General features: G+C 38.0%; 1 protein-coding gene across 1 annotated transcript in view; it reads right to left on the bottom strand.

Annotated features, from left to right (window-relative positions):
* SCUBE1 (signal peptide, CUB domain, EGF-like 1) overlaps nucleotides 1–13,722 on the bottom strand; it is a 266,905-nt gene that overhangs the window by 68,418 nt on the left and 184,765 nt on the right. Inside the window, exon 10 of the mRNA XM_014940071.1 lies at nucleotides 10,730–10,846. Coding sequence (XP_014795557.1) covers nucleotides 10,730–10,846 — 117 coding nt within the window. The remainder of the gene's footprint in view (nucleotides 1–10,729; nucleotides 10,847–13,722) is intronic.

Genomic DNA, 13,722 nt, shown 5'->3' with positions numbered 1-13,722 from the left:
TTTTCATGATAGAAGTCCTAATTTTCCTTTCATTTAATGTTGGTTTTGTTTCTTTTGTCTTTGATTAAGCCACTGCTTCTATTGTTTCATAGTCCTAAATGAACCACCGGCTGCCTTTGGTTGCTTCTTTGCCAGAAATGCTTCTGTTTTCTTAATCATAGGAGTTTTGTCAGAAGAGGAGTAGTATTAGGAGGGGGAAGAGTCAGGGAGATCCATTGCTGCTGCAACATCTACCCAGAGAACCTGTTGGTTTCCATAAATCGCCTGAGCAGTTTGAGATTCTCACAAATCTGCCTTTACCAAGAAGTTATTTGCCTACTTCCAGAAAATGGCACGTGATCTCATGATGCTTTAACTAAGCAGATGTGCTGGAAAATGGTCAAAGATTGTTTGTCAGCAGGCATTTGAAAGAAAATTCAGAGATTTTAATTGACCACTTAATCGCACATTTAATCTGTGCATCACACATATATAGAAAATGACTATTTTGGTTCCTCCTAAAAGCACTAGTCTAGTCACTGGAGGACCCATATTTTAATTACCATAATTCTTCACATCTGTCTCACGTTCACGAATTCATTTAGGTGCTGACTTCTCATACAAGGTAAAGACATTCCTCTGTTCACTCTCCATTCTGTGTCATACAATTGATGTATGTAAAGATACAAGAGGTTTTTGCATTTAATTTTTTTCTTGTTTTTAGGATAAAAAATGGACTTCAGCCACAAGATTTGTATTTGCCTTGTGTTCACCATGGAGAAGACAAAGGTATTTTTTTGTTTCATGGCTGTAGTGGCTTGTGATTATATCTGATCTCTTCTATTTTCTGATAGCTCTTTTCTTACACGTACAGAAAAACAAACTCAAATGATGTTTATATTTTAACATGCGCTTATTTCTAGTTACAAACACTGGGAGGGTAGGTTGCTGTAGCTTGAAAGCACAGTCTTGTAAGGGATCTGATGGAAGCAGAGTTATTGTATAATGAATTATGAAAACTAGATCTTGATTTGACTATTGGGAAGTTTACTCTTGGTTTGAGTTGATGAGAAACAGGGGAAAAGCCATCCGAGAGAAAGAATGGCTCAAAATAAACCACTTCAGTAAACACTTAAGGATTGTTAAAAGACAACACATACTTTAACCTAAAATTCTATTCCTTGATTCCAGACAGCTTGTGGACTGGCTTTGACAAACAGGCTATGGCCCCAGCCGTTGCTAAAAATTAAGGACATCTGATTTCTTTGGAATAGGATGTTTAACTGAGGGAGTGACACAGAAAACAGAAGGAAACCAAACAGGGACTGAAATTTTGTCCTGTATTGACTTTCACATGTTAGTGGAGAACACAGGCCTCTTTGCACTACTGTATTAACATCCACTTTTTTCTTAGATTTTGTTTCTTTTGTTGAAAGCAAGAAGAGTCACTTTATTCCTCACTGGTCAGACTCTGAAGGGATGTGGAATGGGTAACCCAGGTTAAAGATATTTTCAATGCAAGTAGAGTGGGTACCCTATAGGCTGGGATTAGACTATTTGCATGTGCTTATGAGCATCTTATTATGATAGCATATGAGTTCAGAGGGTGCCAGCTGTTCCATGTTATTTCCCAATGCACATATCTTTAAGCTTGTGCAAATAGGAGCCATATGATGTAAGACCTCTAATACCATCAGGAATTACCAAGGCTGATGTGGTTATTTTTCCTCGGGCTCATCTATTCTTCTGACCGTTTTCTAAAAAATTGGACACTGTGGGATTCCTGAGAGAAGTAAAAGGCACAAGGACCATATTTAAAGTTGATGCCCACTGAGAGCTGATGCACAGAAGAGGGGACAGACATTCTAGTTAGGTATCCATGGCAGGGGCAATATGGCCCTTGGGGATCAAAGGATGAGTCAGAGAAGGTGCAGTCTGTACAAAGGCCTGAGGATGACAACCTCTAATTTAAAAATGAAATAGTAATCTTCAATGTCTTTTTTTTTTCCTGAGGTTCCAGACTTGAAATCCTGTGATTCAATTTTCTGAAATGTCTGAGATATTTCTCCCTAAAAAGCCTGAAAAGTATCTGGCCAATCACCTAAAAACCTTCTATCACTTGTCACTCCCAGGAATCATGGTTAAAATGTTCTATCTACTTGGGTCAGCTTCTTTATAGAGGGTCGAAGCACTCACTGTATCTCAAATCTGTTTCCATTTGCGAAGTCTTCAATTTTTTTTTCCAGTAGAGATACCAAAATATTAAATTGAACCCTAGTGAGAGTAATCTTGTCTTTCCCTTAGTTTCTTTTGACAGAGTCTAAGCAACACCTGTACTATTGCTCTGGGATACCCCAGAACAATCCAACCCATATACCTTTATTTATGTTCAGTAAGAAGAGAGAAGCTACTTATTAGCTTAATTGAAAAGCTGCTCTCACTAGTTGTCACTGTACCTTTGACTGAGGGTGAGGCTAAGGGACCATTTTCCATATGCTACTATTCAAACCAAACTATGAACATAAGGCAATGTATCAGCAGAACGTTAACAAAATGTAATGTGCTGTACACCAAATTGCTCTGCCTCAAATAGCACGTATTAAAACACGTATTAAAAGTGAGACTACAATCTCTCTATTAACTACATAAATTATCGTAGAGATATGACACAGAAGTAAATGGCCATTTCAGGTGCTGCAATTATGATGGGAAATGTAATCAGAAAAAAGGGAAGTAAGTTGAGCTTTCTGCTTTTGCCAGACATCCTCTTCATAAAAACCCACGGCTGCTTGTAATCTTGAATCTGACATTTATGCTGACATTTGCTGGTACCAGAGAACTCCGACTGCAGTGGAGGTGATGACTGCCAGCAACTTACTTCATTTCAGTTTATTCTTTCACACCATTTGCATGTATGCTTTTTCCCTTTTTTTTAAAGAGAGCACTGGAAAATGCTAATTGCTCGTTATGGCTAATAGCTAATGGCTTATAATGCTTATGTATCTCAAAAACTGCACGTGTCTAATGTGGAGGCAGCTAAACTGATCTCTTCACATGTGTTAAAAAAAATCTTCCTGTTGCTAGAGAAAGGTGGGAAAAGCTCTTTTTGTATGTCCCAGGACCTGCTCTGGGTGCCAATACAATACCTACTGTCACCAACACCATGTAATGTGGAGCAGGCACCAATATTCCTTTCATTGTGTGGAGTATCAAAGACAGGACACTGAAGGATACTACTAATGGAAGATGCACAGAAAGCAGACTGAGGATCTCATTAAGGGTAGCCAGGCAGCTATGAACAGATTTGCCCCTATAAGCAACCTCTTGAAGTTTAAATTCTTGAGATCATTGAAATTCCTTTTAATTTAAAATGCTGATGTATGTGAATGAATTCAACAAGGAACGTAATTCCAGCTTCACAGCACAGTAACTTAGTGATTCTAACGCAATACATTCCTCAAAGTTATGCAGAAGCTAAATACCTAAATTCTGCGGCTGTGCACCTTCAAATAGAAGTTGTGCACCTTCAAATGGAAATTACACACTTCAGCAGGGAACTTAGTTTACCTTTCAGCATGTTATTTTAGTGATATCTTCTCTAATGCTTCTTATGCATTTATGAAAAAGTCATGTATACCTTTGGTAAAATGATGGTTTCCCATAAACAGAAACCTAAGCATTTTCTGTGGCAATCTAACAGAGGAAAATTTTGTACTTGGGTGACTACTTTCAAGAAGATCTCTTTATAGCTAAGGAAGAAAACAAAACAGTGCCCAAACCAAAAAATAAAAAAAAAGTTCATTCACATGAATTCATTTGTGCCTGTCTTGCATTTGCCTCTTAGGTGAGACAAATTTAAGCTCAGAAGACCTGTTCCAAACCTACAGACTTGATTCTAAAGTCACTGAGACACTTATATGACATGAAAAGTGTGGTCATATGTGCTGCTAAAGTTCTATCTGCCTTGGTGTAAACTTGACATGCATATATTTTACAGAGGTTATCTTGCACAGGGACATATTTACTGTCAAACTTTTACTGGCATGTAAAAAAAACGGCAAGTAGATCAGGGATATCAACCAAACAAAACCTGAGTTCATCACAGGTAATTACTCCTACTGCAAAAACCTCTCCACTTAGGCAATCAGTGAAAAAAATACACCACCCTGAAACTTCTCCAATCAATCACAGTCAAACAAAGGTAGCATCATAACTCAAGCAAACTAATAGCTGATGTACTAGATTAACCGCTGCATCTTACTAATAATAAACAATAAAAATAAACTGCAACTCCTTCTGGTGTTCCTTTCTAAAAAAGAGGAAACTTTTTCAGTTTCACATGAACTGATTGGGATTGACAGGATGCAATTCTAAAAGCTTTAGTCAATTTAATCCAATTTAGAGAAAAAACCTAAAACAAATTTTAAGTAATTTCGACTAATGGAATGATGGAGGAAATCATAACTGTTCACAGATATTCTCTAGCCAGGAAATCAAGCCAAATTGGCCAGCTAAACTGTTCACTGTGAGCTTTTCACTTAGTGTTAGTGTGTTCTGAATGAAAAGAGAGGAAAGCCTTCAACATCTGAGTCATACTCTTATGCAAAACTGATGTCAAGCATTAATTTTAAACATCTAATTAATGAAACCTTTCAGTTCATATTTAACAAAACATGACATATTTTGCTTCACTGAAACTCATTCTGTAACAAACTCTTTCCTCACAGAAACAATTCCATTTTCAAAATTTAATTCACTTTCAGTGAATTAAGAATTTTCACTTTTTTTGTATCCAAAACCAATTAAAAATGCATTTTCCTGGTGTGATAGGTTGCAATTAAGAAAGATAAAAAAAGAGCAATCTACGTCAACCGAATAAAGCCAATGCAAAGATTCCCTTTTATTTCAATAAACTTTGATTCCATCCCTTGGCTGAAATTATTAGTTGGTCTCTATGATTCCTGCTCTTCTTTTCTAGATTGCTTAATGATAAGGAAGGTTACAGAGTCGAGTTACTGGACAAACCATTCAACACTAAGACACTTCTGATGCTCCCACTGCAGCACAGTCAAGTATTTAAGCATGTAAGTGCCACATTTCTTCGCTGCATCTGAATGCAAAAGGATGGGGGCCTGTTTCAAGAAGTAGAGAGCACACCACATTGCTGGGTAACCATGACAATGAGACAGCAGGAAGAAGAAATGTTTGCCTAAACAGCATCCAGTCACATAACCCCAGCGTAACACTGCTCTAGTTAAACAATATGCCAGAGGGCTAAGAAGGGCTTACTTAGTGTTGCACAGTAAATAAAATGCCCCATCTCTAGGTGGAGACCTTTCTGTCTCCTAAATATATGTCCATGAAATCACCTGGGCTTGGCAAAGATCTGCTCGTGCACATGAATTAATACTGCTGTATTTAGCCACAGCTGATGGCAGATTATCAACGTAACATCATATTGCTACTAAAACCACTGACATTGTAGCTCAGCTGAGTATCTACCTCCCCAAAATCCCACTGTCAAGCTCACCTATGAAAATCATGCACAATAGAAAGTCAGTTAAACAAAATATTACACATCTTGCTATTAAAAAACATCTACAGGGCATTGCAAAGTTAGGTGGCACTTTATAGAGGTTTACAGAAAAGCTGTAGTTGAGATATGGCTTTTGCTTCATAACCCCCTTAGAAATCTAGTTATACTTCTGTTTACAAATTACATTTGCCCTACCATTTGACTCTAAGAGTTCAGCAAGTGCTGCTCCCCGCACAGTTCCCCTAGGTCTATGTATACAGGACTGGGAAGCTGCATTATTCTGGGGGCACAAGAGTGCCTTGGGGGCACAGTTTCTTTGTTAAACCCCTGAGGCAGAGACGGAGCACATCAGACACACGGTCCTGCATTTTACACCACGCTAGAAGCCTGTGGCCCTTCCTCCTGCTCTAATTCAGTTCTTAGAGAGCCCACAAACAAAGCCCCCATCTCTCTCAAACGTTTTTTACAGTCATTCCCAGCCCTTCTCTACTGTAAGTCCTGGAAGAAGAATGCTCCCTTGCTCAGCTTGCCTCCCACCCTTCTCTAGCTGCCCTTGGGCAGATGAGCCCTTCATTGTTTGATCCAGTTTGGCAGCTGGATTTAAACAACCTTCAGAAATCTGTGCTAAGTCTAACCTAGTCTGACTTCACTCCTCTCAAACTCACAAGTTTTTTTTCAAATGAGTCTCCTGCTTTATCAGCCACATAAGTTGTATTTAATATAATTAAAATGCTCAACTGATGAATCTTCTCACTGAGGGCAGATTATAGTTGGATGTGTGAAAAGGGCACTCAGCAGGAAGGATGCAGAGAAACCAACAAGTAAGGGAGCCAGGGACCACAGAACCCCTGATATACACAATACAGGGGATATTAAAAAGTGGGTAAGAGGCAATGAGCAGTGAGCATCCTGGGCCACTAAGACTTTTCATCCTCTAGCTCCCTTTCTGTCTGCACTTGCTGACTTCTGTGGGATGACTTGGTAGGCATTTAAGGAAATGTGTAGCACAATAACTGACAGCATCGAGTGAACTCAGCATCAAGTTGGGATCACCCAATTACAATGGTAGGAGAAATTAAATAGCATTAATTAGGGGGAGAATATGGGACTCTTTCTGCCTGGGATATGTCTCATCTCTTAGCTGACAAAAGCATCCATGCTTTGGCTTATAAAGAGCCAAGTTTATAGGAAGGCTGAAGGGAGAAAAGGAGCATTTGGCTTATAAAGAGCCAAGTTTATAGGAAGACTGAAGGGAGAAAAGGAGCATTCTCCATTGTGCACCAACCCAGCTGAGGGAAGCCTTGTTTGACACTGACCTTTAAAGAACAGCAAAATGTTAATGCATTTTTATCCCAGCCACCATTAATACATCTGAAGATCTCTTTTAACTAGACCACAGACAGCACTTTTGCTGTTATTTCATTCTGAAATCAGGTAAGTAATATATGTAAGGGAGAAAGAATCAGAGATAAAAGAGATTTCTTCTAGAAACCAAAACAATCTTCTGCTATAGTCTTCCTACTGGCTATAGAGCTACCTGCACATATTCCATGTTAAAACTTTCTCCATAACGATTTTTTCCCCCTATTTTATTGACATTTGATATAAAACAGACTGCACTCTGCATTAACAGAAAGAGCTTGATTCTTTGAGGTAACAATGAACTCATTTCCCACTGAGCCTGTGAAAGAGGTCGACATGCAAAACAGCTAAAGGTAGGTACCTTGTATTACTTGGAAGCTGCTTCCCTGCACCCTCCATTCCCAGATGCATTGGGAAAGGGCCAGGATAAATATCAGAGTCTCAGTTCTGTACTTTGTGATTTGAATCCATCCCATCTTTTATGACAGAACTATAGAATATGAAATATGATACTGCAAAGTGTAGATCAATTAGTTACATTTAATAGGATTTATTTGCCATCTTTTGGCAAATGAAGCATGTTTACATATACTCTCTCTTAAAAAATTACCTTTCCTTTTGTATATGTACTTGCCTTTTTTCTATACTAAACAGTTAACGAAATTCCAAACCGCTAAACAAAACCTATGAACATTTTGGGCAGTAAACTCTTTTTCCCGATATATGTCTATATAATGCCTAAAACAGACCAGTCCTGATATTTTTAACAGAACCATCTAGAAATTTCTGTTATTTAGAAAGACAATATTTTTCATTTATTTCATTAATTCAAAAATAAAAATGTTCTTCATTTACCTGATTCACTTGGAAAAAATAAGGAAGAAAACTGGCAACAGATCTCCATAAAATACCAGTATGGTAAAAGTGCACTACTGAGGAAATCACCAACAAATGAGCTAGAATTACAGATTAATGAACTACACAATGTCCACCTCAGAGTACTCAAAAATTCAGATGTTTCTTTGAGTCTTATTAAAGCCTCTTGAATCTAAGTAACTACATCACTTCACATAGTAGCTGTACTATGTAAAATGTCTTAGAGAGGAAGATGCCAAAATGGACCAAAAAAGTGTAGACTTTCCAAGAAAAACATTCTTTTTGGTCAACATTATTTGCTAAATTCAAGCTAAACATATTAATCATTTTGTTCATCCCACAAGTGCATTTTTTGATTAATATATTAACTATCCCTTCAATTTCTCTCAGCTTTTCTTACATGTTCTGTCTCTCTACTTCCCTTTAATAGACAATGGCGTATCTTTCTCCTGTATTTAGAAACACAACCTCTCTTAAAATGATGGTTCTATGAAAAACCTCACTTGGAGATGCTGTGACACTTGATGGACTTGAAAACTCTGCCCAGAAAAGGCAGGATGTAACAGCTGCATGATCCCTGAAGATGCTTTAAAGTGCATCCAATAGATAACCCATTGCTCAGACATAATGTTAGAGCCAGAAGATGTAACAGCTGCATGATCCCTGAAGATGCATCCAATAGACAACCCATTGCTCTTACCACTCAGACATAATGTTAGAGCCAGAGGAACAATGAACTATATGTGAGAAACTGTGGGCCAGTCAAATCAAGAAGAGTAAAGAGAAAAAAAAATCAAACGAGAGAACTCGAGCCGATCACTCTTTTCTTTTGGTTCCTACAGAACTCAGAGGAAAGAATATGTGCACACTGAACTTCCCCAGCCTTTTAGGAAAGAATATGTGCACACTGAACTTCCCCACCCCAGCCTTTTCCAGGCTCTACCTATAAGCAAGAGGAGCTGAGAAGGTATCAACATCACTCCACCAAAATGCTTGCTTTTGCACTCAGATGTAAACCTTACAGAGCAGTCCTGCCCGCAAAAGCCACCAAGGAAGCTTCACTGGTCAGCTTAAGTGCAGGATCCTTTGTGCACAGATTTAAATGGGAAGTTACTTTAGCTTCAGGGAAGCAGAATCTTCCCCAGATATCTCACAGTGCAATACATTACATAAATATTATTAATTACAGTTAAATTAAATGCAAAACACATTTTACCATTTTATGATAAAGAGTATTTCCTAAAATGTTAATAAAGTTTAAAAAGAAATGGCCTGGTTGGTTTGTTAAACCATGTGAGTTAATTTCTAGATGCTGCTTACTTTAAGAAAGTAAGAAAGAATCTTCAGCATCATAAAAATGCAGATTCTGTTTCTTATATTTTCTTCTCATAAAAAAGGGGAAAAGAAAAAAATGTGAAAGAGCTTAGAGCTAGGATATTTGGTTTGAGGATTGGTTGAATATTTCAATTTTGTCTGCAGCACTAATTATAGACTTGATTATTATATAAATATTGTTTCATATTAGTTCTATGACCAAAATTCTAAATTTAGAATTAATCTTTTTTTTCATGATGTTGTTTCAATAATAAACATTATGATCAAGTCTAGGTGTATGTTACAGTATTAAAATGCCTCCTTTTTAAGCACTCGGTGGAATCACTGTTACTGCTCTGCTATGGCTTAGCTAGTCTGCCTGTAAAAATGAAGATTTATTTTTATGTGGCTTGAACTAAAACAACTGATTTTTGATGTGTGCTCACCCTTAACTATTAACATTGTGTGCAATGGCAGTTTAAATGTTTTATTTTCAAATAAACAGGCAAATGGACTGTTATTTCTATAAATACTAACAGGATCATGCCCAAGCGCTGGGATTTTTCAGCCTGGAGCAAGAGGAAACCACACATTTTCTGTTTATTTTTGTGGGTTTTACTATTTTAAGTAACATCAAGCCTCGGACTAAAGATATTCTGACATTTCTGGTTACTTTGAAGGAAAAAAGTCTCAATAGTTTCTTAGCAAGTTAGGTTAACTTATGGTAAGTCATTAAGTGATAAACAAGTATTGCCTGTGACAACAATATATGCAGTGTCGTCCTGGATGTCCATCACCAAGGGTCTTGCAACGGAGCTCAGAAGAAATTCATAGGAAGATGGGAAAATGGTGGACAGAGGGCCTGGTCCTACAAACACGTATCCAAATCTACTCACATGCATTGTGCCATTAAGTGTGATTCTGCAGGGATATTTGAGAACTGTCCCTGTCTCCTTAACTGAGAACAGATGTTGACAGTGATATCAGATGCTCTTTTCTCTCTTCCCCTGACCTCAGTTTAAACAATCTCATGAAGAACAAAATACCAAGGTTCATGTGCTGCCTTTGGAACAGTAAAATCTGAGCATCAGCTGTATGCTTTAGACCTGTGCACTAGTAAATGTTTTGTTTTTCCTTTGTAGATGGCTACTTATGTTTTGAAGGGGCAGAACTGGACAATTGTCTGGGTTTTTTTGTTTGAGCAATACCTCTGCATCTTTTGTTTGGCTTCATTTAGTAATAACCGGTTGATCATCTGCAGGTAACACAGTATTGGTTGAGAACTGTAACTTGATTTTTGAATAGACAAATTCAGACACCATTATATGACCGAAGGTCTACAAAAGTATCAGACTGTCCTTTGAATCTGAAGGCTTTTTGCAGCCTATAGTTGTTCCTCTAAATCTCTGGTCAGTTTGAAACACTTTGACCTCTGTATCTCATTTCTTTTCAGTAATAAAACCCCCTAATAAATAGAGAGAAAAATGATTGAAATAGGTAAATACAGAAAAATTAGGGAAGGAGAAAGCTAATGAACTCAGTTGCAATCACTATGCCAGTATTGCCTTAACCTGAAAGTATTGATTAAATAGCTGAATATTTACATCTTGTACTGGAACCACTGAAGGCAAACGGTGCATTGCAAAGCAAACAGAAGCTGACCTTTGCACGTTTTCCCATCAGGCTGCAGGGTAAATCCAACTGGGCAACTGCATCGTACCCCTGTCGCGGTATCCTTGCAAGTCCGATCACAGCCTCCATTATTGACAGCACATGTTTCTGCAGAATGAAAGAAAGAGAGAGAGAGAGAGAGGGAGAAAGGGAGTGTAATGAAATGTTCTGGGGGAGGGGAGAGGCACCGACTCTTTGGGGCGATATTACAACATTATGAAAGCAATCTAAGTTGAAGCAAGCCAACTGAAGCAAGCTCTCGAGGTCATCAGGGCCCACGTACTGGTTTTGACTAGTAAATCATTTCCACAAGTCATGATTTCTTGCTCCCCCCAAACTGGTGTTTTTATTCATTATATTTCGTTAGTGCTTTTGAACTGTCTTAGACAATAGGATGGGTTATTACATATGAAACAAGTTTAAAAAGAAAAAAAAAAAGTGATTGCCTTTAAAAGCAGAACCAAACATTCAGTCTGTTTCGTATCAGTCAATGTCTAGCCGAGGCTTTTTAAGGTTCATTTTTTTAAATGATGTTGCAGGCATAATGAACTTTAAAAAGCAGTAGAAAGCAAAGCAGAGTGCTAGACTTGGAACTGAGAATTTAAAATCCTTAGTTAAGAAAGAGTTAATGGAAAATGAACTACATATATCACTTTGACAAGAATCTACATGCCCAATCTGTTCTTACTGAACTACAAGCAAAAGGCATCTGGGTTTTGTCCACTTAAAGCTTTTTGCAAATTGAAAGGAGTTTGGAGTGGGTGGGAGGGCATAATTGAGGTCACTGAACCCATTCCAAGCTGTGTCATTGAAATTTCCCAGTGCTTGTAGTATGTAGAAGGGTGGCTGGGCAAACACAGGCAAGAGAAAGCTGCAATACTTCTGAGCTTTTACAACAGTGGGCAATGACTATTAGGTACCACTACATTAAAAAAAAAAATCTTCAACTTCATCACAGAAAAAGCAAAAACCCCTCCCTCATTGCCATTATTTTCTGTTACTCATGTGTGCACATGCGCACACCGGACACATACGTATGCACACATACCCACACACACATCCATAAAATAGATAAAAGGCAAGTGAAATGATTAACTTTGCTTTGATCCAGAGAATAGAGTGGATGTAAGGATACCAATTTAGCACGTCAGTTTGAACTGTGCATTTATCTGAAAAGTATTTACTTCAGAGAGCAAGTCCTTTTAATAGTATCTTTTTCAGTTGCTCTGGCTTTGATTAAATTAAAATACCCCCCTGCCCCTCAAGACTGCCATTATTCTACTCGGCTCACCTCATTCTGGCTCTCCCTAAAGAGGCTTTGTCATTACTTACTCAGATTTACAGACTCCTATTGCTGAATATTCACAGTCTGTGTCACAATTGTACCCTGTGGACAAGGTCTGACAATAAGCTATAGGATATGCTAATAGGGAATTGCCTTAGAACAGTACATTGATCAAAAATTATTTACACAGAACAGAAAAGGCTTTATCTTTCAATTGACTAGTACTAACAGATTTTTATTTTAAAGTAGCCTCTGCTAATGCCCTCAAGGTGAACTTAGACTGGCCCTTCAGAGGGACTTCACTGCTTCAAAAAAAAAGAAAAAAAAGTGTAACTTTTTTTTTTTTTTCCTTTTGCACTGGCACAGACCTCTACATCAGTAGTGGAATAAGCTGCTGGCACTTATGAACAATTTGAAAGCAAGAGGTTGGGGCACACATGCGTTAACAGCACGGGACAGAACTCTGCCGTCCATTCACATTCACACATGCTCTACTAGACAGATTTTAAATTTTTTATGCCATGTGTGCTATGTAATAACGTCATGTAGAAGAAGCCATTAGTATACAAATGGAATTTGCATCTAACTGCCAGCAAGCAGAGCTAACAAATGGATTGACATGTTTTCTAGAACAGCTTTCTGAAAATGGAGCTCAGTCTGCAACTCCTTATTTTCAGGCGGAGAACTTGCTCACCTTAGGTACGACTTGCAGGGCCTGAACCTAACTGTTTAAGTAAGGCAGTTCTGATTTTCATTTACTCTCCTGGGAAGGACTATTTTATAGACTTAGAGACTGACACTGCTGCTTGAAGAATTTTTCTGTAAATGACAATGCTGGCATTTCCATTTGTATGTGGATGGTTGTGTCCATCCTCATAGGCCAACATATCAAACGATTTTATGTTTCAGAGAAGGGAAGAAGTTCCAGGTCATTGAAAACATTTTTTTTTTTTTTATTTGGGTACAGTTTAATGGTAGGATGATTTGCCAGGAGTAAAGAGTTAAGGTCAAAAACCAGGAAAAAGTGCTGAAGATGTACGTTTGGCATGGCACTGCAAAGAGCAGTAAATCTTACGTTAGCAGATTAACTTTGGCATATGAAGCGTCCTTTATTGCAGTTCATCAACACGAGATGAACATAAGCAGTAATATTTCTGCTTTCTGGATGACATCCAGTGCAAATGAATAGACACAACAATTTTTTTTTTTTCCCATGGCATGGATGACTGGATCTATAGGGTAAGGGTCATTCAGTGAACAAGAGTTATTTCTATGTATAAATAGAGGGAATCAAGCCAGCTTTTCTTATTTTCACAGAGATTTAGTAAAACAAACCAAAAAGGATAAATGCCCTTCAACTTTCCTGGTGACTCTGACTTTAATACATGACAAACTTTAACAGAATGAAGATCCAAGTGAGCAAGAGGACATCTGACAGTACCTCTAACGTTTTGGATAATCAGAGAGATGTATTGATGAAATTCCTTAAACTCAAGGTCGTGAGAAAACATTGGTAAAAGAAAGCAAACGTGAATAGCAGAATGTGGGAAAGAGGTATTCCGAGCTACATCAAATAGAGTAGCTGAGGCCTATATACAACATAAACCAAAGGGTGTCACCACCTGTGTTTCTGTCCAAAATTACTTCAACTCATTCTTCACCTCCCCACTATCAAACTTCAGTGTATATTTGAAATGCA

The sequence above is a fragment of the Calidris pugnax genome, unplaced genomic scaffold (assembly GCF_001431845.1).
Source record: "Calidris pugnax isolate Ruff unplaced genomic scaffold, ASM143184v1 scaffold36, whole genome shotgun sequence".
Lineage (NCBI taxonomy): Eukaryota > Metazoa > Chordata > Aves > Charadriiformes > Scolopacidae > Calidris > Calidris pugnax.
Note: the sequence above shows the minus strand (reverse complement) of the source record. Positions and strands in the feature narration are given on the sequence as shown.